Below are 25,105 nucleotides of genomic sequence, written 5' to 3'. Positions count from 1 at the left end.
CCATCCCTTGCTATGCTTGCCTTCTCTTGGAATCCACTATGTTACCCTTAAGCACCATCAGTTATCTTGCCTTCGTATTATATGCCCTGCCCAAGCCCATTCCTTCCTCTTGATCTTGACTAGGATGCCATGCTGCGTTGTCAACTTAAGCTGCACCCTTTTCGTTAACCTCCACATTTCTGCCCCGTAGGTGAGTATCGGAAAGATACAGCTGTTGTACACTTTTCTCTTGAGGGATATTGGTAAACTGCCATTCCTGATCTGAGAGAACCTGCCATATGCGTTCCACCCCATTCGTATCCTTCTAGTTACTTCCCTCTCTTTATCCAGATCAGCGGTCACTACCTGCCCTAAGTAGACGTATTCCCTTACAACTTCCAGCTCCTCGATAGCAATTGTAAACTGCTGCTCCCTTGCGAGACTGTTAAAAATGTTAATTTTTAGACCCACCGTTCTGGTCTGCCTGTCTAATTCATTGATCATGATTTGCAGTCCAGCAAGACCGTATATAGTAGGCATTTAGGATAGGATAGTAGTGAGAAAACCGCTCCCATGCCCACTCATGACGCCTTAAGGAACATTTCTGAGTGTGGAATGGCGCTCCAAGCGTGGCATTCTTGAGGAGATATACTAGTCTGCTTAGCATGAAGCAAAACCAGAGTACATGGACCACGTGATGAGCACTCACTGTACAGTTGCAATCATTGTAGACCATCACGTCAGTTCTAGTCAGTGCTTTTCCCGGACTTGGCCAAATTTTTTGTGGTATCCCTGACAGTTACCCAATTTTTCCAGGTGCACAGAATTTCCTTCACACCTCCAGGACTTTCAAGTCGCTAGAGACCCTGTTTAACTTCATTACTTACAAAAAAAGCAAAGTAAATGGGGGTCTTCGATCTTTATAGCTTTAAGGAACCCCTGTGGCTTTCACATGTGCTGAGGCACTCCTTCCTGCGTGTGTTGGCTTCCAACCCTTCCTACCCGACATGCATGCAAAAGAAAAGCACCGATATGGTGGGTGCAATCAGGCTGATGATGATGAGTGTAATCTAAAAAAACTGCCCAAAATTAATAACGACTGCCTAGTCGAGCAAAAAGGTCTGCCATCTGCACCTACAGCAGGATCAGACCTCAGATAAAGTGAGTAAAGAAAATGGGCTTACATGCTTACACGCTCAGGAAACAAAAAATGTGCTCCAAGGAAATCAAGGATACCACAGAACACAGTCTGAGAAGCCACAGGGTAGAGCATTTCCATGAGTTCATTATAGCTCCTTTTGCTTATTATCTAAAATATACAGCAAGCCGCTGGTACCTAAATGGATTGGATTGGATTGGAGCAAACTTTATTTGTGCCTGCAGTTGGGCGCTCGCACGCCCCGACGAGGGCCTTCTCGGTACTCTTTGAATAAATTACGTATGCAGTATATAGATGAAATATAAAATGATATACGGCATTTACTCACGTAATGAACCCCATTTTTTAAAGAAAAGTTTACATCAGTATGGGTGGAGGATTCACTGCATGCCACACAGGGAAAAAAAGTACACAGATTTTTTTTTGCAAGTCAAAATTTTATGTACGTCCACCCACCCAGCCGTTCAATCTGTCTGCCCACCAATAAAAAAAACTAGCGGTCAACCAAGATTGTCTTGCCAGTGTTTAGTATTGTCCGCTTCAAAAGGTGTTTGCTGTGTCACGGCGCAATCCGACAATTCTGTGATAATCGACAGCACCGGCCAATCGCAGCGAGTATGGTGAACGCCAGCCTTGAAGGTCAGGTGCATGTTTGTTATACAAGGGTGAAAACAAACACGCAGCAGCGCACTGAGCGAGCCACCACCACCGGTGCTCCTGTCAAAGGCGCACAGCGTTTTGGCGCTCGGTGAAGTTCACCGAGCATGCCACACCCCCGCAGGAGTTCTTGTCAAAAGATAAACACAGCAGCATCTTGGCATGCTGCCAAGGTCTGCTCTGCAGAGATTGCAAAACTGAGGAACGCTAAGAAAAGCTAACGCTTAAAAAAAAAAAGGCAAATTCTCAGTGACAAAAGTGGGAGGGGGGGTTGGTTCATTGTGCGAGTGGGTCTATTACATGAGCAAATACGGTACTGGCACGGTTTTCAATTCACAGTTCTAAGCCCTGCATTGCTGCCGACGCAAGAATGAGTACTCAACAAATGAACAGAGCTACGCTGCTAAAACTAATAAAATTTTTAATTTAAGAAAATCTTAAATGGGACGAAACATTAACCTGGCACTGTGTTGACATAATACCCCGCTGAACTTTCGCATAATTTCCCCCCTCATAAGACGCAAAACGTATGCAAAGGGTAGTTCACCATGTCCAGAGCATTGCGTGCCAAGGGCTAAGTTAAAATATGTACACCGATCATTCACAGCAGCAAGAAACAAAAATCTGAATGCTTACTGCATAGCCTCCTCACAGTTAGCCAATGAAACAAGTAATTAAGTCGCAGATGCTGAAGCGTGTCAATAATAAAAGGGCCCATCCAACTACAACCCCTGCCGACTTCTTTTCTTTTATGAATGAATGAATGATAAACCACAAACAACCAGTGTGTCAAGTGTATTGACGAGACCACAGCCCTCAATCTCTCCGATACCCGCACGACAGCTGTTTGTTCAATACAACCTTGTTCTGCGGTAAATGAGGCAATGCAGCGGGTGATATGCAATGTGTAACAATGCACCACAGTTCCAACAGTGATGCCTCCACCCATCTGATACGCAGGCCTTTGCTTAATATCACTCCAACTGAAAACTTGATAAGCGACAACTACTGAGAAGGAGATAATCTGATAAGGCTGTCACAAATAAGAAGACACCTGTTCTCCACCACGTACCGACAAAAAGTAAATGCACGGTGTGATGGTGTGCTTCAAGAAAGAACGGTGCCACAATTTCTCCAAATACTGCAGACGGCTTCCTTCCCACACGATAAAGCGTGTTGTTAGGCCATGCTGACTAAAATTGCAACAGTACATTTATCAGTTGTGAATATTTGAATTGACAAATGTGTCATCCGAAATTTCAGATTTTGTCGCAAGCAACACTATCAAAACTGAAAAATCTGTCCATGGTTGTACTACTACAGCCCATCATATAAAGCTCTCACAAAAACAGTAAAATATGAGACTGGCATTTTGCAATCTGGTTTCATCCCTTGCCATTCTTGTGCAGACATCTTCCTCAAAAATATCAAGCTGTAGCAAGTTTGGCACAATCTGAAATGATAGTTCTCATTTTAGATCACGCCATTGCATACTGTAATGGCATGCCATTTCCAGGGCATCACAACACAGGTCTGTGATGCAAGCAAACATACTTATAGGTGGTGAAATCAGACAGCAGTTCTCACAACCGCAGCGCACTGTTAAGTATTGCATATTAAGTACTGGCAACAACAGCTGTACCAATGACCGCATTTTTGTGAAAAAAAAAAGAAGTTCATAAAAAATTCTGATCATTTCATTGGCCTGCCCCGCTTCGGAACTAGCCCTCACATAGGTATAAAGAATGAACAGTTATTTTAATAAATTCATCTTTGGGCAAACTGCAAACAATGTGCTACTCTCCAGAATAAAAAGAAAGTCGTTTCACTCCTACAAAGAGGTACGAGAAAGAGCTCTACTGCACAGTTATTGGTGAAATTAATCATTTCATTTCACATCACATTACAAGTAAAATGACCTTTAGCAGGCCAGCCAACAACTAAGCACTACATTGCTTATTTGTTTTAAATGCGCAGCGTTTATTTTCTTTCAGGAGTGTTCAACACGTTTTCTTATAGTTAATGCTCTCTCCAGTGTGCCCTTTGATGAAAGGCAACGCTTCCTTCGCATCGTCTCGACCATAACCTTTTAGCTTCGGTCACTAGATGGCACCACAGTGTCTTAACTTTCTTGAACGGAGCGGCAACCACGGTCCACTAAAACTTTCGTCGACGAGGCGTACATCACTGTGCCGTAACAGCATTGAGTGTGGAAAATAAAATGGATGCTACTCCATTCTGGCAGGTGAGATTTACATTAGTTCTTGGTACAGAACTTTGCCGACATTCAGTCGCCATTGCACCTGCATTGCATACATAAAAATGGGCGCATGCACCATTTAAAAATTGCAGCGTTTTCAACAAAACTTTGCGGAATTGAGCACCTTAAGCAGCAAGCATTTCGTCGCGCTGAAAAAAATCGGGTGCTTAAAATTCAGTGTTCGGTCTCTTTAAACCAGCCTGCTTCAAGAGCAAGATTACAACAAACGAAGTATCAGCACTGCTGTTTTTTTGTGCCTAAAGTTAAACTACGTCACAGCCATCGTTCGGTTGATGAAACCAAAAGAGCATCAAGATGAAATTCAATTATAAATTATTCAGTGGTCGAAGGTGAATACCACGTGGTGATCCATGTACACCATGTCTAATGCATCATTTGAAAGAAGAAAACACAAAAGCAAAAATTTAGTGTCTACAGTCCTTTAAAACCAAGGAAGGAGGCTGGCCACACATCAAACGGCACTCTGGCAAATGGTCGAAAATTCCCTTCACATCTTCAACAAGCCAGTTCCTGCTTTATCCTTCTCTGCTTTAGCTTACCTGCAGCACTGGCAACTTTGATGCAAAAGAGTGCCCAAAGAAAATACTGAACAAGCTGACTGACAAAGCAGTTCATGCATCAATAACATAGAAACAACTACAGAAAAAAATTGGCAGTCGCGACAGCCGTCCTATATGTACCCACACGACCTCGTGGCTTTGACGTGGTATCACATGATCTTACAACACCCCCATCAGATGTCATCGGAGCACAAGAACACAGGAACAGACAGGTCCACCAGCAGCAGCATCGTCGTCGGCACGTGGCAATCGCGCTTCAGCTTTCTCTTACCCACTACCTGCTACACAACCTCCCCCTATAAAGAAGCATCGTCCCGATGCTAACCCGAGAGCGAAAAACACTTGGCAGAAAATCTCACAGGGGCCCAAAAATCTTGCTGGCCGAGAAATCTTGATGGCTTCACATCAACCGATCGGATGTTCTTAAGGTCAAACCAAAGGTCACCCAATGTCAAAGGTCAGAGGTCAACTAAAGTTCATAGGTCAAGGTCAAGGGTTTGACACCATAACTGTACCACATATGGTCATACAAGACTAATGTGGTTGGGCTGAAGGTCGTTCAAGGTCACTCTCCGGCCTATGCAACGACTGCTTTACCTAGCGTAGTGAAGCTTTTCGCTTCAAAAGAACATACTAAATTAAAACAGGCAACCCTGCGCATCTTATAAGTTCATCAACCTCATGTGTGTTCATTTGTGTCATGGCTACTAATTCTTAAAAATAATGTTATAATCAATCAAGTACACGGACACCCATGTTCCAACTGAAAAACCTATCGGCAACAAGCGAAAGGCAGGGTGGATGTGGAGGCTGAAAGTGGCATAAAAGCCAGCTGATATGCAAAATGCGAGGCTTTATCTACTTGCCAGCTGGATATCAATGCAACGGCTTCGATACCTGGTACGTTATCTTACCTTCGCATGCTACAAGACCAAAACGGGGTAGGTAGAACAATACGTCTGTCCGTTATCTCTTTCACCCTAGTCTCTCTCAATCGTATTTCACCAGCCTGTCGAGTGTTTTTCATACGTTCAGAGAGGAAACTTGCTAACGCTTCTAGGTGGAACTTGTCTTCAGAATCATAACCACAATCAGAACTGTAATAGTGACTTTTGAAAGCGATTACAACGAATGACATTAAAGAGAAAACTGCAGGCTTTTGAGTTTCTTTAAAGAGACTGCAAGGAATGCTCATTAGGTCATGGTGGCCATTGTGAGGTAAAGGAACTGAAGGGATTAGTCTTACATGGGTTATCTAAGCAAATGCTCTACCAGTGTGTCTCGGAGCCCAACCCTCGGCCACTACCCTCTAAAAATTTCAAAAATAACCTTGAATTGGCTCTGTTACTTTGAAATGAAGCATTCAGTTCCATATGGCCAATACAGCATGCACGTCACATGGCAGCCTTTTAATGATGCATTTGAAGAACCTTTTACAGCGAAAGCTGCTATGAGCTGTTTCCCAGTTATGTGATGTCAGCGGTATTGGCATAACACGAACGAGAAACTAAGAGCAAAGCGGAGTGTCATCGTTTCATCGCACCATGAATTTGCAGCGCCCTCTGTGAGCAGCGGCGCAATTAAGCACTTCCACCAATTGCACTTCAGCGTACAGAGGGCGCTACTCAGTAGCCCAGTGAACGGTGCATGCACCATCGTGGACAGCTGTCGGCGAATCTCATGTTAGACAGGCACAGTAGCTGGCAGTCAGTTTTGTATTTGTTTATTTCAATTTTGCAGGCCATTCCCTAGGCACGAGCAGGAGTGGAGTGCAACAAATAAAAAGTCAGTTACAATAAATCACAGGAGCAACAATGCAGTTCGCAAAACAAAACTAAAAGTGCAGGAAGCGACACGTCAAAGTAACAGATAGTACCTTTTCAGGACATTAGCAAATTTATAAGCATCAAATGTGTGTCCAGGGGGTGAATTCCAATTAGAAATAGTCTGCAGAAAAAACCATGCATCATTATGTTTGCGTTTGCTAAAACTGGTTGCAAGGAATGTTGGTGGCCATGCAAAGTTTTACTGTCACAATCAAAAGCTTACATGACACGTGTTCTCAGAAAACATTTACTGTAGCTCTGCCTCATGACCCAGTTGCATAGTATGGTTACTAGCGGATAAGCCATGCGCGTCCCCTCATAACTTCACAAATTTCAGGCAAACGGACTATGAGACTGAGCCAAAATAAATTTTTTATCATACTGGTGTCCCATAAGCTTTTGGTTGTGATCGTGCGTTTTCTCAATGGTTTAAGGTGCTTCTGCCCTACAATCCTGTGGGTCGAAAAGCTTCGCACACAAAATACACGCTCTATTTCTGGAAAAGTGTTAATTGCGATATCATCTGCCATTATTAGCTCAGTAGGGAAGTCGAACATTCTTTATTTTCTAAAAATCAACCCAACTGCCTTTCTAAACGGAGCAGTACAAAGTTCCAAAAAATGCTTGCACTGGCCATTTTCAAAACAGAACTAGATACTGCTGAAGGCCTGAACACAATGAAGAAGCGAAGTACTGATGTCGCAGATTATCACCCAGGTTCTTCCAATTCATGTTCCTTGTCAAGTATGCTAAAAATGCCCAACCTAGGACAAAACTGCATCCACAAGCGAGATTAACCACTACTATTACAAATGCCTCTACAACTGCGGTGATGTGGCGATGTGGCGATGGGGTGATGCCTCTACAATTGAAAAAAAAAATTGAAAATTGGTTTTTGAGGAAAGAAAATGGTACAGTATCTGTCTCACATATCCCCACACCTGAACTGCCATAAGCCTAAGGGAAGGGTAAAGGAGGGAATAAGAGAAAGAAGGAAGAAAGAGGTGCTGTAGTGGAGGGCTCCCAAATAATTCACTCTACCACCTGGAAATCTTTACACAGCACACAGGCGCCTTAGCATTTCCACCTCCATCCAAAAGTATTTCAACCTCCATCCAAACACGGCCACCGCTGAATGCATTTTTTACGATTTCAGATAAATAAAACAAAAGCATCACACTCAGCCAAAATGCTCCACCAAGTGAAATCTTTCAGCTTCAAAGGTTGGAATGAGATAATGCTGATAACCTACGTCACACAGAGAGCCTTTACTCTCATAAGACGAAACGAACAATGTTTTTAACACACACTGGAGCCAAACCTTCAAGACGAATCCACCAACAGCCAAGAAAAAGAACAGAACAACCATGCAAATGAGCCATTTATGTGTGGATGTGGATATTCCATATTTGCCGGTCTTGTTCACAAATAATGCATTCACATCTTATATGAATGTTCAGTTTCCCTGCACAAGTTTCCACTAGTGTGGCGCCTCATCACATGCTACCGGCAATAAAGGAGAAAAGGTTGTTACTTAAACTACTGATGCCACCGATACAATATACTAGAACTTGAACTTCGAAGTTGAGGACTCAAACATTCTTTCTTTCATATTTGTTTTTACTCTTTTTTTTTACCTTGCCGTCTTTTGTCACCTTGTGCACATGGCACTAACTACATAAACCCTTGCTTCGCTCCACCCCTGACCACTAAGTCTACCATCCCTGAAGACACTCCAGAGTGCAAAGGTTTCGGAATCTCCAAGTAGCCGTCCTCCAAAGACACGCGACGGTCGACCAACGATCAGATTGGCAAGGACTGCTTCTTGCCGCCACCCCGACAGCCGAATCGCACGAGAACAATCCCAAGATAAGGAACCTTTCGCGAGCCCATACACTCTATCGGCGACCACGGCACAAGTGTTTTCCCAGAACGACTTGAACGATGTTGCGCACGAAGCACAGATCTCGATAAACTCAGCATACCACGAGGCATTATCGGCGCACCCCAGTGGGTGAGCACGTGGCCGCAAACGCAAAAGAGGCACAATTCGAACTGCACCCAAGAGGACAAAGAATGGCCATACTGATGAAGCAGCATGCTTTTGAGGCATGCGCATTGATTCTTCATTAACCAAAAACAGAATTCCTATTTGTGTGGCTCCTACTTGAAGAAGATAAAGCAGCGGTAAACCATATGCATGTGACTTGGAAGGGACGATGGACGTCTCGATAGGTAAAACGTTGCTGCGTCAACACACACTCGTGGTCTTTGCCAGGACTTTGCGACACAAATTACACAAAGCTTACCCAGCAAGAATGACAAAGGCTGCCCCAACAAAGATACGCCTACCTATCTAACTATCAGCCAGCTTCGACCAGATTTAGCTTTCCTTTCCCCTTGTGGCTTCCACCATTGGCCTGCCTTCTAGCTTGACCTTGGACTCCTACCAGATAAGGAGCTGGGTGTGGTGCGGCAAACACACAAGCTTTTTGACAATGTATTTTCAGCGGATCCCCCCCTCGGAAATCTAAACTACAAATAGTATGTGCCTACTCAAACAGTGGATATATCTCTAAACAACACGCCACAAGACTCAGTCAAGCAGAGAAGACACCATCAAGAAAATGGTGGCAAGGCAAAGCATTCATCTGCGTATACAAATACAGAATGACTTGCAATGTTTGTTTGGAGCCAACTGTCTACCAAAAAGAAAGAAATATTGATATATATATTAGGCCTGTGCGAATTGTGATTTTTTCGGTTCTAAGCAAATTCGAAGTGAATAGTAGTTTTCTTCAAATGATTTCAAAGCAAATATTTCGAATACCTATAGCACAGAAAACAGGTTGAACACAAGCCCCCTGCATGAAAAACATAAAATACATTGACGCTTTGTCACAATCATTCAAGCTGTGCTGGCCTTTTGCAAAAATGACTATCGGAAACAAGGGGCGCAGACCTAAGTGCGAAGCCGGCGTGTTTGCGGTGTGCGAGACCTATTTGTAGGACCTCCAACAACTAGTCTTGAATGCAACTTCGTGGTAGAACGGCTGTTGTTTTTAAGCAGTGGCTCCATGGACAGCTGTTAGGCCTCAGCCATTGGAAAGGTGCATCCCTCTCCATGTGCCTCGTGCTAGCTACCTCTTGTGCTCATGTTGTCACATTTGATTAGTGATTTCCATGTGTAGAAAAGAGTGGCTGTGGCAGCTGCGGTCAGCTCAGACTCGTCCCATGGAAGGCAAGGGAGCTGTGCATTTTCCAACCGGTGCGTGCCACAGCGACGGTTCTGGCATGTGCGCAGAGAGCTCATAGGTACAAATCTGGGCTACACGCTCGCGGCTTCTCGAGTCTGCTGCCGTGCACATGCACATTGGCGCTTGGCGTATATGCTCAGCAGATGTCCATGAAATTGGGGCTTTGGATGCATGCACGCCACTGTGCCATCATGGACAATGATGCTTTTTTGACTGAATGTTAAAAAAATCTGCTTAAAATGAACTGTTTCATGTGTTCTTCTAGCACAACAAAACTGCGTGCTCATGACGTTCTTTTCGCCGTTTGTTCGCGCGAATGTGCACGGAAGGCAACTTGCAGCAGCGCACTTTTTTGTGTAGAAGCATTTTTTTTTCTTTCCTCGGTACAGCCACACACTCGCCCCATGAGTACCGTTGCGCAGGGTCACCGTGGTTTACGATCGATGCAAAAGTTCACCTTAGCCAAAAAACACATGAAACAGTTCGTTTTAAGCAAATTTTTTTACATTAAGTCAAAAAAAGCATAATTGTTCATCTTGTCAGAGAATTCCTCTTAATCAAGTTCGTTTTAATGGAATTCTAATGTATTAAATATCCCCTTCAGGCATGAATTATGTTCCAATGATAGGAAATTTTTCATATTTTTCTTCCTCAATGGCTCAGGTATAGGGCATCACATGAGGGATTGCATCAAGGTAAGGAGCATGCCAGGATTGCATAAAAAAAACTCCAACTTTCTGAAATAAGTAATTAAGCAAAATCACTTTGGTCTTCATATATCCACATTTCAACTGTACATTATTTTGTTAAGGTCTCAATTCTACTTGTTTTGGCTCATTACTGTCACAATGAGTCAGTAAACCACCACATTATATCACTTTAAAGAGTTCATGCTTGTGAAACAAGTGAACGGAAACTGAAACTATCAGGAGCTACACCACAGCAACCGTAAAACGCGGAGCCATCCATTTAAAAAAAAAAAAAGGATTCCTGCATTCATTCTGCACGCTTGACCCAGTATCTTTCGACACAAGGTTTTTCAAAATTCAGCGGATTCCTTGCATCCTCATTGGTGGACGCAAAAGGAGGTGAACGCGGGGTGTTCTTGAGAGTGGCCTTCTGTCTCTTGCACTCATTTTCCATGCCACATTCTGTCATGAGATGAAGCAAACCTAACTAGCCAAAGCCTAGTCGTGACTCTCCATTGGTGCGCTTCGCTGCAAAAGGCATTGCTGAAACATGCTGGACCTTAACTTTAATGAGCGCCGATTCTATTTAGTAGTCGTAACAGGATTAGACATCTTACAATAGGCAGTGGCTAGTTCCAAGTCACTGTCCGCTGCAGCTTGGATGTGAAGGTGGTTAGGCCTAACAACCTACCTTGTGAGCTATGTATTTACCAGCACACCGGTCAGCGGCACTTCACTACAAGAAGCGCATTTACTAGTCTGACAGCGACGCATTCTTACTTTTAACTCTTAGATAAGCTTACCTATTGTGATTTTCTTATGCATCAAACTATTTTGTGATCCCGTTCGATATATCCGGATTCGACAGTAGGGCATTTATTGCAGTATGCATGAAGTGATCTGAAGAGTGGGAGTATAAAACAAGCTCACATTATACTAGTTAAAAACGGCAGGGGTCAGGTTTTCTTTTTTCATTGGCTCTTTTTCTTAAAGGTGCACTAAAGAGGAATCTGAACTCGTCTTTTTACTGCGGGAACTCTATCTACACGTTCCGGGCACTCTTAGAAACTTCTAATTATTGGCCTGTGCGGCCGATTGTTCTAATTAAACCGGATTAAACGTCCCGGTTCCCACCTTTTTTTAAACTCAACGTGGTAGGTAGGAGAAGTCAACCAATGCGTCAGCTAGTCTTGTGGCGGCTTGCCGCTCTGCCATCGGCGGAGTGATACGTAAATCAAAGAGTCCACGCGTATTTTTATTTCCGTGGGCCTAATTTGCGGCTACATTGTCTGTGACTGAAACTGTTTATTCACAAAAACCTAAAAAACAAAATAAGAGTGAAAGCGAAGCCGCCACTGGACTGGCTGAAAGGCACTCCGCACTTTGGTTGACTCCGCCTACCTACCGCGTTGAGTTCAAAAAAAGGCGGGAGCCGGGAAGTTTAACCTGATTTAATTAGTCAATCGGCCGCACAGGACAATAATTTGAAGTTTCTAAGAATGCCCGGAACGTGCAGATGGAGTTCCCGCAGTAAAAAGAGGAGTTCAGATTCTTCTTTAGTGCTCCTTTAATCTCTTCTGCAGCAACCCCTGTTTGCGTCTTTTTATTCAGATTTTTGGTTTCCCTATGGGACCAAAAGCACGGAAGGTGCCCAGTTTGGTAGCAGCGTCTATCTCGCACAGTCTTCAGAGTAGCTGTTAATTTTACGAGCAAACACACCACAGGCCTTTCCATTCATCACAGCGTGTATGGCGCCAACATCTGGCCATCTCTGCACAACGATAATGCATGTCACGATAGTGTGAATTGAAAATTCAGCAGCCAAATTTTATGCGCTAAGTCCATTCGAAAGTGCACACCACGGCACAAAACATTTCACGGAGCCCTTTTCAAATGGTTCGATCTCCAAACACTCTGCCGTTGCTACTCGCACCATGCGGGGAAGTCGACCAAAAAAAACTGGCTGAAGATTATTCTTTTCGGTAAAGCGTTTTTTGAGCGGCTTTCCCGCATATCATAGTTGACCACTGAACAAAATGAGATGGTGGAGTTCACGCTAGGAGAGCGACGAAGGTGACAGGATGAATGCCATGAGTGTGAGCGTTAAGTATGCAATACATTATGGAAGGATGAAAGAAAAAACCAGGCAACAATTACGCTTCTCAGTAACGAGATTTTTGAGTGTAGCTGCTGTGGTACTTGAACTGTAGGTGACTGCATACGGAGCGTGCAGTGCCAAACAGACGTGGCACTGGGCAGGCACCTGGCTTGGGCAGTGGACCGCCACCGCTAAGCCTCTCCTCAGGTGAACATATTCAATTAATGTAGTCATACTCAGCCTCATCTTAAGCACTCAATGAGCATGTTGAAGACTCCCTCAACACACACAATGGCGAGAGACTAAACACCAGCCATGTTTTCCTCAGCCTACGTGCTTGCAGGTAAGTCCGTTGGCATGCAACAATTGCAGCCAAGGTCATCTATGGCTGTAATCAACGGCTATAAAAAAGAAATCGTGGGACTCCTACTTCGTTACAGCGCAGTTAAACTGCATGAAAATTCCCTCTTCTGGAATTTCCTTCCACGTTAGCGATCAAAGGTGATAAGAGTGTGCTGGCATTATGACAGTCCTGCTTGTTGCTAAAGTACAAACTGTACATGTAATGTCCCAAGTCGGGACTTTCTAAGCACAAATAAATTTAAAGATACTTTCTCCGGGAAGCTTAACACAGAAGGCTGGCAATGCGGGAAGAGAGGGGGAGCCACTCACGGCCTTGGGGATCTCGGTGTACTGTTTGCCGTCCAGGTAGGAGCTGGAGACGGGACAGTTGACCACAACGCCACACTGTGGCTCCACCCAGCACTCGGTCACCAGCTGCAGCTCGCCGTCAGCTTCGGCCGTCTCCATCTCGTTGTCCTCGTCATCTGAAAGGCTGCACAGTGGACAACAGCAGAGAACGGTGTTTTCAGTGCTGGCACCATCGCAAACCGCCAACCCCTCACAACAGTCGACTCTCAGTAACTACCACTTGCGAGCGACTAAAGGTTTTTTTTTATAACGGTTTGCTTTCGATGGCACAAACTACCACTCGCGAGCGACTGAAGATTTTTTTGATGATGGTTTGCTTTCTATGGTACAAACTGCTACTCGCAAGCGAATGAAGATTTATTTTGATAATGGTTAGCTTTCAATGGCACTAACTACCACTCCAAGCGACTGAAGATTTTTTTGATGATGGTTTGCTTTCAATGGCACGAACTGCTACTCGCAAGCGACTGAAGGTTTTTTTGATAATGGTTAGCTTTCAATGTCACAAACTACCACTCGCGAGCGACTGGAGATTTTTTTATGATGGTTTGCGTTCAATGGCATAAACTACCACTCGCGAGCGACCCAAGATTTATTTTTTTGATGGTTTGCTTTTAACAGCACTAACTACCACTCCAAGCGACTGAAGATTTTTTTGATGATGGTTTGCTCTTAATGGCACAAGAGCAACTTGGCTAAAAAGCGCTATGGCTAATGTGCCTCTCGGCCTGCTACAAGCAGGGTCGACAACCGATTTCTCCCAAGTATTTCACTCCGGAGAAGGTAAGCACCAGGCCAGGAGGACATTTGTACCCACTGAAAACTGGTCGGCACTCGGGGTGCGAGGGAATAAAACCCTGCATACATTTTAATACAAATATTTTCAATACATTACCCGATGTTAATCGGACAAAGGCACCACTTCGATAAAACCCGAAGTTTGAATTCAGCGAGTCCATATTGATAAGCATCCACTGCTGAACCGCTCTAATCCATGAGAAGTGGACTTGGCAAATGCCATGGATCGTTCCCCCTGCCCCCCCTGCAGTTTTCGTTCTCAGGTATGCACATGTGTATTCATCTCTGCAGGTGGCCCAAACATTTTTACCAAGGCAGGCAACACTACAGTTCCCATTTCTAAGGTGTTCATTTGGTATTGCAAACCCACACTTAACATCAGCTTTCTGAAACTCTGGAAGAAAACGTTAGTTTTGTGCGAAAGCTTCCTTCCCATCAATATGTCCAATGGAATGTCAGCCATGTGAATTCAAAATTTTCAGCAGCTATATTTGCAATGCATTGTGATAATGAGGTAGAGAACAGATTGCTTGTGTTTCTTTTTTTTCTTAGGTACTATGTGCATATCTACGTAATTTCAAATTTCTGATAGAATTCTGTTGTACGAATTAAATTTTGCGACATGAACTAAACCTCTATTTTGAAGTTCCCATTGCTCAAAAAAGTACATCCGTTTAGCTTAATTTGTATGCATGGCCTCACTTTGCAAGCCTGAAAGTTTCCTTCGGAAAAAGAAAGTAACCAAAATCTGCAAAAAAAAAAAAATCTACCATTTTCTTCCTGGTTAAAAAAAATAAGAGTTCACACCCATTTTGGATGACTTAGTCAGCCACACCAGTAACAACATGAATGTGGCATCCTCCATTTCTTCAGCCATCTTCTTGAGTGTCACTTTTCCCCTTGAAATTGCGCGACAGGTCAACCCTTTGAGGGCTTTTCCCGTATATGTATGATGACTGTTTTCCGTCCCGGAAGGTCTTTGCCATGGAGGAACGGTTTAAGCCCTCCGCTTGGAATTTCGCGCCATAATGATGATGCATGCTCACTGGGAGGTGCTGCCACCTAGTAGGACTTACAAGAAGCATTTGAAATTTGATTGCACTACCTTCTGAGGAGATAAACAGAACTAATTTCTGGCTTCAGCGTGCCGAGCAGTCTGCGGCAACGCCCTTTCGTGGTTTCAATTTTGCCGGATGATCACAACGAAGGAGCGACACTTGATTTTTATCTTTATTGGCACTCCCTTGCAGGGGCCGCGGAAGTCGGTTTCCCCCTTTACTAGGGCTGCTCTTAGCTTGTTTATCACCGACGCTCACGAGGTACTCTCACTCTCCCTGTTTACTGAGTTTCCTTCGAGTTCTTCAGATGTACAGCACAGCGAGGATATGGCCAAGCGCACTGCCCCTTCTTTTGACACCGACAGCGATGACTCTCCCGTGTTTTATGTGTGCAGACTGCGATAAGGCACTGTGCATAGACCCTGTTTCAATGAATACCACACTCTGAAACAGTATTGAACATTTTGCAGTTCTGAGTGACGCTGACCCCAAAATGCTGTTCCTGATTTTTTTTTTCTATTTCTTCCCGATTTTACACATTTTTTACATTCCAAATCTGCAATAAAGTAATTTGATCATCTGGAAAAGTTTTTTTTTTTTAATTCAACCATCAACCTAACCAACCTGCTTGCTTTGCAGTAATGCTGACAAGCCTCCATCAAGCAGATGTTAGCCAATCTACATTAATATAAGATATTGGTCCAAAAACTATAACAAGGTTGTGTACCCACTGCAGTGGAGGGCTCCAGAGTAAATTCAACCACATGGGCTCCTTTACCAATAACCGGTATCTCAGTAAATGAGCATCTGCACAATCTACACAAATAAAAATGTAAATGCTACCACCTCCAGTATTAAACCTGCAACCTCGCACCCCTGCCCCAGAACACTGCAGCCAGCTAGTACGCACATTGGCTGCCATCCACTCCCTTATGTTTTTTCCCCTCTAGCATGTATAACCCAAAGCCACCAATGAAACACTAAATGCCATCTTGGTTAAAAGACACCAGGACAAGACCTAACCCATCCCACGGACACATTCGCAAGACCTAACCCATCCCAAGGACACATTCGCAATGGCACCTTTTATAGTTTACCAAAGCCACTTCCAACCAACTATCCCAGAGGTTCCCAAATTGGGTTTCACGGAACCCCTGTGTTCCTTGGTGCATTTTGTATTCTCCGGCCTCAAAATCCATGCTCACTGACACTGTTTTGGGACTAATCCCACCATTACTGCTCATTGCAGGCTGTTTCACAATACAGCCAGCTACTGTTAATTAAATTTGGGCATTTTTTCAATGGCCGCATATCTGCTTGCATGCTATGCTATGCAGGAAGGGATAGAAGCCAAGAGGCACGAGGCTCCTCAGTTCCTTTTGAAAGCTGTTGGGGTTCCCGGAGAGAAAGACTGAGAACCCCTGAACTAGCCAAACACCAAGTCCTCCTCATCATTATCATCAGCATAACTACTCCCACTGCAGAACAAAGGCCCCTCCCACCTCTCTCCAACTGACCCTGTCCTCTGCCAGTTGCAGCCCCCTTATTCCCACAGACTTCCAGATCTTCCCAATATGCAGCTTTTCCTAACCTCATCCATCCACTTGATCATCTGACACACCCTGCTATGCTTGCCCTTTCTTGGAATCCATTCAGTTACTTCAAGGGACCATCGGTCATGTTGCCCTTGATTACATGCCCTGCCCATGCCCATTTCTTCTTTTAAAAAGTCCTCCTAGGACACACTGAAAGCACTTACCTCTCCCTGATGGTGGTGTTCGAGTGAGGTGGGAAGAGCATGTACTGCACCACACAGGGCAGCAAGGAGGCGTCACCAGAGTCGGTCATCACTGTGTTCTGTTATGGATGATAGAAAATAAAAATTTACAAATGATGAAGCCTTCGTTTAGATTCTACCTTTGCGGCAGGATGCAAGGCACCTGTCAAAACATGATGCTCTCAACCGGTTCTTGTCTGCTCTAAGCTAGTCTAAGCCTAGTCTAGTCTGCTCTACGCCTGCTCCACGCGGAAAAAATAAAATGCGGAAATCTAAGGTACAAATGTAGAAAGTTGCATGATGTAAAAGAGGTTCTCGAGACATAACAAAGTACCCTTGCTAGCTTCAACAACAAGTCTTCAGTTTTTCAGTAAAAAAAGGTACCAGCTAGCAAGGGCTTTAAAAGGCCAGCAGCTGCCCACACAATGAATTACCACCTGAAATGAAGTAAATTTCATTACTGTCACACACAAAGAACGGTACGCATACAAATTAAAATGCCTTCCCCAACCGTAGTAAATCACAACTACAGTAACCACATGGCCTCAAGTTAACGGTCAGAACATGCACTCACAGGAAGGGCTCACAAGGCACCAGAAACAAACTACTAGTCATGATTGCAATGGCATTCTTCTGAGGAGAGTGCTTGGAAGATACCGTATTTGCTAGTGTAATTAACCTACTTTTTTTTCCCAGAAAAGTTGACAAAATCTGGGGGAAGGGGTCATTCACAAACGAAAAAAAAAAGGTGGACAAATTTTCTTTGCAAGGGTCAGAACTTCATACCCGCCGGCCCGTTCAGTCCGTTATCACCAAAAGTGCTCAGTCAACAAGTTTCATCCCTGTGTTTGTGCCACCAGAGTTTAGCGCCACTTGCTTCAAAAGGCGTTTGCTGTATCGCGGCACAATCAGATGACTTTGTGATAGTCAACGGTGCCGACCAATTGCAGCGAGAAAAATTGAACGTGCTGAATGCCGGCCCAGAAGGTCAGGTGCATATTTTTTATGCTAGGTTAAAAAAAAAGACCTAAATTTTCAAAGACGAAAGTTGGACGTGGGTTGATTATGCGGACGGGTTCATTACGCGAGTAAATACTGTATCTGTTGACTCACAAACACTAAAGATAGTGCCCACACATGAAAAAGAACTGCCACGAAATGCACCATTAAGAAACGCAGTCAAAAATCATAAAGACAGCACCATCAAGTGTGACTACAGTGGCAAGAGCATGGAACAACAATGCATTTCAATATGGCAACACAGGTTTAGTAAATATGTGGACAGGGAGATAAAGATATTGCCCATATTGTGCCGCTGTCCTATCAAGTTCCTCAGCACACATCAGAATAATGAAGCCTTGTCAGGCACATCAGATGAAGGGGGCTACAGTGATGGTCAAGTGCATTAACAAAGTGAAAAAAAGCTGCTCAATAACTTCACTAGCCCGCATGAACCCACACTACAAAAACATTACCGCATTAAAATTCCAACCCTTCGTAAATTAGCTCCAATTTTACAGTAAATTTATTATATTTTACTTTACAACTACTATTATCACTTTTTATTTTTACTAAAAAAAATTCACAGAACGTGCAACCTGCTCCCTTCCTTTTAATGCTGTCAAGCAACCTTCCGAATAGCTAGAGCATCACAGTCTGTTTTCGCAAAACTGATTTCCTCGATGAAAGTCAGCCCATGCCATAAATGAATCAAGCAAGAGTGTGACAAACAATTACCTTCATTTCAATCTCCAGTGCCATGTTCAAGATGCCAGAGCTCGAGTGGGCAAAATGAAAGCCTTCTTCAAGACGCATCCTGCGTGACGAATGCACAGACTGAGAAAACGTGTCCAACAACAATTTGACGCAAATGTGAGGTGGCAGTCAGCATGTTGACGCAGCACAAAAAGCATGCCCAAGATTTTTTTTTTTTTTCAAGCATCCTTTTCATGTAGAGTTGGCAGCTAAAGTTGGCGCTTCTTTCCCCTGTCTCCAAGTTTCCTGTGTACGTCCTGTTAGTGCACGCTGTTTAATATTACTAAAGTTTACAGGATGTGGGCGTGCAAAACAAAATTCATTTTGGCTCCATCACACAAGCTAATTGCAAGAGGTGCCTGTAAGTATGAGGTAATGTGCATCAAAACCAGGCAACTAAGTCTTAAGGCAGTGGTGCAATATATTTGTTCCCGAGCACATATACTTTGTATACTGCTGCCAACTGCACAATTATCTCTTGCCCATCCCACCAAGAGAACTTCTTGTGTTGTTCCAATGTTAACATCATTTGCCATGTTTGTTTATTTGCCGATGTTAGGAATCGGTTAACATGAACAGAAGTTTATATCTGAGTATCAGTTTAATATAAATGGGTAAGCAGTAAGCTGAGTAATAATGTGACATGTCCACACACATGAATGTCAAGGTGGTGTTCAAACTGGTCACAGGTAAATTGCCAAACGGTTGATGCGATCATGCTAGCCGATTCCCCACATTAGCTTGTTAGTAAGGGTGTGCGAATATTCTAAATTTCGAACACGACTCAAATATGTTTGCTTTTCGGTTCATATCCGGCTAGAGAACTTTAGGATATTTGCCAGCGATCAAATACCACACCAACTTTCATGAATCCGACCGAGACAAAACCGCAATGTCTAGGCAGATTATCCGAGGATCGAGTTTGAAAGGAAAACTACAAAAGTGCCCTCTTTGGTTTATTCTACGTCATTTATCCTGTGGACCGGTCATATTCAGACACCACTAGGATTGGGTTTGCGCAAAATTCCACATGTGGGCTTTCCCGCACGTCACACGTGATGAGAACAAGATGGCCGACTGCCCTCTTGAAACAACAATGCAAAAGTGCGCATTATTACTTATTTGTCTGATCCTTCCATAATGTGCTACATACATAACGCCCGCAACCATGACACTTGACGTGTCACCTTCACAACTCTTTTGGCGTGGGCCCTGCAACCTCATTTTGATCTTTTCTGACATACAGGAAAGCAGGAAAGCCACTTGCGGACTTTCGCATCGGACTCTCTAAGGGCTGCCAAATCGAGCCGTCACCAACAGAGCAAGTGATCGAGAGTAAATTCCTGCCTATTGCATGCTGCCCTGTAACCTGCGCACCTCGAATATCCGTGTAACGGCAGGCGTGACAACCATCGGAGGGTGCCTGTTGCTATACCACAAAATAGCCAGGACACGTAGTTTCAATTTCAGAGCTTCGCAGCCAGACCAAGACGACGGCAACTGCCGGTCATGTGTTCCCCAGCCGTCTGATTCCAGCAGTGCGCTGCTTTTGGACGTCGACAGCCGCGGTGCTCGCAATTTTTTTTTTAGGAGCAGTCTCATCGTTCCAATGACAATGTGCGTTCCTCTCGCTTACGCCCACATTGTCTTCCCAGCACGCCGAAACTGTGCGCTCATCACTGGCTCTTCGCTGTTTGAGCCGTTTTTCCTCACAAGGCTTCACCACGTTTTAGAATTTTCAGCAGTTTTTTTTTTTGTTTCGGGGGGGTTTATAACTCGGCCTTCAGATTATTCACACATTGCTTCTGCTCCAATGAAGTCTGAATTAATGAAATCATGTTATTTTCAGTTGCCAGCCATGTCGTTCATGGATTTCAATTTGCTAAGCGTTTTGAATCGCAGATATGAACAAATAGCAAACAGATATCCAATTTGAATACTTACTCAGTTTGCATGACAGATACCGAATTTCAGATTCGAAGGCTTTTTTCTTTATATTCGTATTTGAAAATTTCCATATTCACACACCCCTACTTGCCAGCTAACCTGAACTGGTGAACATGATTGTGCTTAACATTTGCCCACTTAAACATACATAGTCTCTGGAAGCCCTGCATCGCCCTCCAGGAAACTCATAGCCCCATGAAACTACCCGGCTATAAACCATACTCCCCTCTAGATGTCACCGCTCCCGACACCGCTATTTTGATGCAACGCAACCTGCTGGCCGTCCAACACTCTTTAGACGACGTTGGCGTAGACAGCTTCTTGCTCGAACTCCTCCCTCATAAAAGGGGCGACCAAAGCCTCTTCATTCTTAACCTTTATAGCTCCCCAAAAGACAGAAGACACAACTTCACCCCCCTTCTTTCCCATGCCAACAAGCTCGCACACCATGCAGGTCTCCTCATTGTAGGAGATTTCAATGCCCACCACCCCGCTTGGGGTTACCGCGCCGCCAACTGAAAGGGTAACAATCAGTGGTTACGGGCACAGGAACTGGGCTGCACCCTTGTTACTGACCCTCACACTCCCACCCGCGTAGGAAACAGCGTGTCTGTTGACACTTCACTGATCTAACATTCTGCAAAAACATGCAGATCGACCGGTGGCTCAACACTGGGGATACCCTTGGCCGTGACCACTATATCCTCTCGACCACCCTCAGCACGGCTCCATACCGTCTGAAAGGTCGCCCAAGCCTAATCACAGATAGGAACAAGTTTCGTTCCCTACGTGCTCAGAACGCCCCTACCCGGATTAATAACCTGGACGAGTGGATCTCCAATCTCCAGGCAGATGTCTCTGCTACTACTAAGGAATCACCTGCCACAGCTGATCAATCCAGTACAGACAGCCATCCCCTCCGCTTATGGCAGGCCCACGAAAGCATGCAAAACCGCTGGAAAACACAACGCCACAATAGAATGCTTCGGCGTCGAATAGCTCAGATCGACAAACAGATTGAGGCGCACACTCTCGCATTGGCTACCCAGCAATGGGGTTAAGTTTGTGACAACATGTGTGCCAGCTCGGGCTAACCTGCACCTGGCACCTTCTCCGATACCTTTTAGACCTGGACGGTTGCAAAACATACCAACGAGACAGCATTTCCCGCATAGTGCATCAACACCTCGGCTCAGACCAGGATCTTCTTGATGAACTTCGTGTCCAGTATCTCAATACTACTTCCCCGAACCCTCTCCCCCCTACATGGGTGGTGCCAACCCTGCCCTCGTTGCAGACATTTCAGAGGCTAAGGTAAGATTCGCTCTCACTATGATCCGCCCTAACTCTGCCCCGGGACCGGACGGCATTTCCAACAAAACTCTCCGTAATTTAGATGACCCGTCCATTGTGGCTCTCACTGCCTTCATGAATGATTGCTGGAGAGAGGGTGAAATCCCTGCAGCATGGAAACATGCACGCGTGACTTTCATACCGAAGCCAGGCAAACGACTAGCTCTCGAACACCTCCGCCTCATTTCCTTCACTTCCTGTGCTGGTAAACTGATAGAGCACGTCATTCTCAGCCGTCTTTATCATTATGTTGAAGACAACCATCTCCTACCTCGCACCATTATTGGCTTCTGCTCAAATCTCTCTACGCAAGACATTATGCTCAAGCTCTCTAGAGAGAGATACTGTGCCCCTCTAACAGAGTGGGCACAAAGGCTATTCTAGGGCTTGATTTAACTAAAGCATCTGACAGCTTCTCGCACGGAGCTATTCTCGCTAACCTCTCCCTACTAAATCCTGGTCACCGTATCTACGAGTATATACGCACTTTCCTCTCTGGTCGTACAGCTGAACTTAGCTTTGGCTCTCTCCTCTCCGACCCTATAACCCTCGGTAGCAATAGCACCACCCCAAAGGATTTGTTCTCTCCCCCTTTCTTTTCAATGTCACCTTGCTTACGCTACCTTCTAAATTAGATGCTATCCCTTGGCTATCCCATACCTTATACGCAGACGACATCACCCTCTGGGTTTCAGCAGGCAACGATGCTGAGGTTGAATCCGCACTTCAACAAGCGGTGAATGTTATCGAGCGCCATGTAGCCGTCCGAGATGCTGCTCATCAGACGTCAACCCGGCCTCCACGGCCATACTCCCATCTGCATTACTGCTAGCAGCCAACCCATACGCGAAGTATCCACCATTAGGGTGTTGGGGCTTCTCATCCAGAGCAATCGGAAAAACACCGACACTCTGGCTAACCTCACAGTCTCTGTCTCACAGACCGTTCGTCTAATTCGTCGCATTGCTAATAGACATAGAGGCATGTGAGAGGCTGACCTCCAACGTCTTGTTCAGGCGTTTGTTATCAGTTGCCTCACATATACCCTCCCTTATTTCTACCTTAGCTGCCAGGAACGGGACCGCGTTGACTGCCTATTAAACAGGCATACAAGGCGGCTCTCCATCTCCCCCACCGGACCCCCACGTATAAACTACTGGCATTAGGGGTCTACAACACTGTGACGGAGCTCTCGGAAGCTCATCTCACCTCTCGGTACGAGCGTCTCACCCACATCTCCATGGGACGTCACATACTTGACAAGCTTGGAATAAGCTTCGAAACGACCGTCGCCGACAAGGCCCAGCTTCCGTCCCATATCCACAGCAATCTTATCATTACCACCCTCCCTAAAAACATGCACCCAGAGTATCATGTCACTCGCCGCAAGGACAGGGCTAAGTCTCTGCATAAAAAGTATTTAACAGATCAGACAGCGGTCTATGTCGACGCCAGCGAATACCCCGATTGCGATGCTTTTTTGCTCGCGATTGTAAACTACTGTAGACGGCCGTTGGTTGCATGCTCCATTCCTGTCAGATCGTCTGAAGAGGCTGAGGAGGCGACCATAGCCTTGGCGATGGTCTCCACCTCTGCAGAAACCATCTTCAGCGACTCTAAATCTACGATTCGTAATTTCACCAAAGACCGGGTTTCCCCCGTCACCCTATCTCTCCTCCACTCCACCAAAAACCAACTCCATCCAATCCAATTGATCTGGGTCTCTGCGCACTTAACCCATCCAGATAACGAGGCGGCCCACAATCATGCCCGAGGATTCGTCAACCGGCATGTGGTGTCGCCCGTCCTGCGGACGGAGAGAGATCGTATGGTTACATTCCATGACATAACCATGCACTACCACTTAGGTAGACTTCTATATCCCCCCGTACATATTTCTCTCACCGAACCCCAAGAGGTTGCGTAGAGGCAACTCCAAACGAGCACCTTCCCCAACCCTGCGGTATATGCCCGCATATGCCCTGGGGTCTACTCTCCCTCCTGTCAACTATGTGGCCAACATGCCACTCTATCCCACATACTCTGGGCTTTCCCTCAGGACTCCCCTCCGCGAGGTTTGCAGCTCTCGAATCCAGACCAGTGGGAGGCCGCATTAGTTCCGACTCTGACACACAGATCCAGGTTGTGACAAGAGCCCTAGAAGTCGCCGAACGCCACGGGCTCATGGCCACTTGATGAGGCTATAGCCCCACACCATCTGCTACTTTTGTCGACAAAAATAAAGTTTATCCTCCTCCTCCTGCCTTCATATGGTAGTTACATAACGAAGCAGAACACAGACTATTAATCTGTCGTTACTGAGTGTATTACCTTTGATTATTACTTGTTAGCTGTTTCTGTTCTAAAGACAGCAGGCTTACTCTTCTGCAAAATTGAAATAAATACCACCTTTGTGGTAGTGATTATAATCAATACTGTTCCTGCGATAAATGCCTTTAAGGGCACAAACGCTGCCTCCCTTTGACTCGTCAAGCAAAATTGTCTCGTCAAACTGCCCCAGCCGAACCATTATAGTTAACCTCACACCCCTCCATACTTGGCTCTCAGTTACTTAACTCAAATAGGACCGCAAATTTGTATGAATTATCGTAATTTCTAGTGTATAAGCCAGTTTCTTTTCTGCATTTAAAATTGTCTCGTCAAACTGCCCCAGCCGAACCATTATAGTTAACCTCACACCCCTCCATACTTGGCTCTCAGTTACTTAACTCAAATAGGACCGCAAATTTGTATGAATTATAGTAATTTCTAGTGTATAAGCCAGTTTCTTTTCTGCATTTTTTGTTGGTGGGTTTGCAGAATGTTGAGACTTATTATATAAAGATAACAATGACATACCACCGCATGCCATCTTTTTCCATACACAGTAACCGTGTTTGAAAATAAAACCGATGTGTAAAAGAGGAAATCCAGTTATTTCATATTCTGCTATGGGTAGAATTACATGTAATCTTGCTTAAGCCAGACTGAATGCGGCCGTGCTCTCAAAAGTTTTGATTTCGGCGCACTTCCGTTTGGCTTCTCGCGCATTGAGCGTTGTTCTTGCACAATGCAATGCCACCTGCGACGCACAGCGGCTACGATGCAAAATTAAAGCTGTGTGCCATTGAACACAAGCTGGGAAATGGAAGCTGGGCAGCAGGGAGACATTTCACCGTGAGCGAAGAAAATGATCCAAG

General features: G+C 44.8%; 1 protein-coding gene across 4 annotated transcripts in view; it reads right to left on the bottom strand.

The window, feature by feature from the left end:
* LOC144110012 (KICSTOR complex protein SZT2-like) overlaps positions 1-25,105 on the bottom strand; it is a 195,938-nt gene that overhangs the window by 126,195 nt on the left and 44,638 nt on the right. For all 4 annotated transcript variants that reach the window (XM_077642815.1, XM_077642817.1, XM_077642814.1 and 1 more), the window contains 3 exons: positions 18,588-18,666; positions 16,833-16,930; positions 13,179-13,341 (listed from right to left, as the gene is read on the bottom strand). In XM_077642815.1, the coding sequence (XP_077498941.1) occupies positions 13,179-13,341; positions 16,833-16,930; positions 18,588-18,666 (340 nt within the window). The remainder of the gene's footprint in view (positions 1-13,178; positions 13,342-16,832; positions 16,931-18,587; positions 18,667-25,105) is intronic.

This window comes from Amblyomma americanum, chromosome 11 (assembly GCF_052857255.1).
Source record: "Amblyomma americanum isolate KBUSLIRL-KWMA chromosome 11, ASM5285725v1, whole genome shotgun sequence".
In the NCBI taxonomy this organism is placed as follows: Eukaryota; Metazoa; Arthropoda; class Arachnida; order Ixodida; family Ixodidae; genus Amblyomma; species Amblyomma americanum.
Note: the sequence above shows the minus strand (reverse complement) of the source record. Positions and strands in the feature narration are given on the sequence as shown.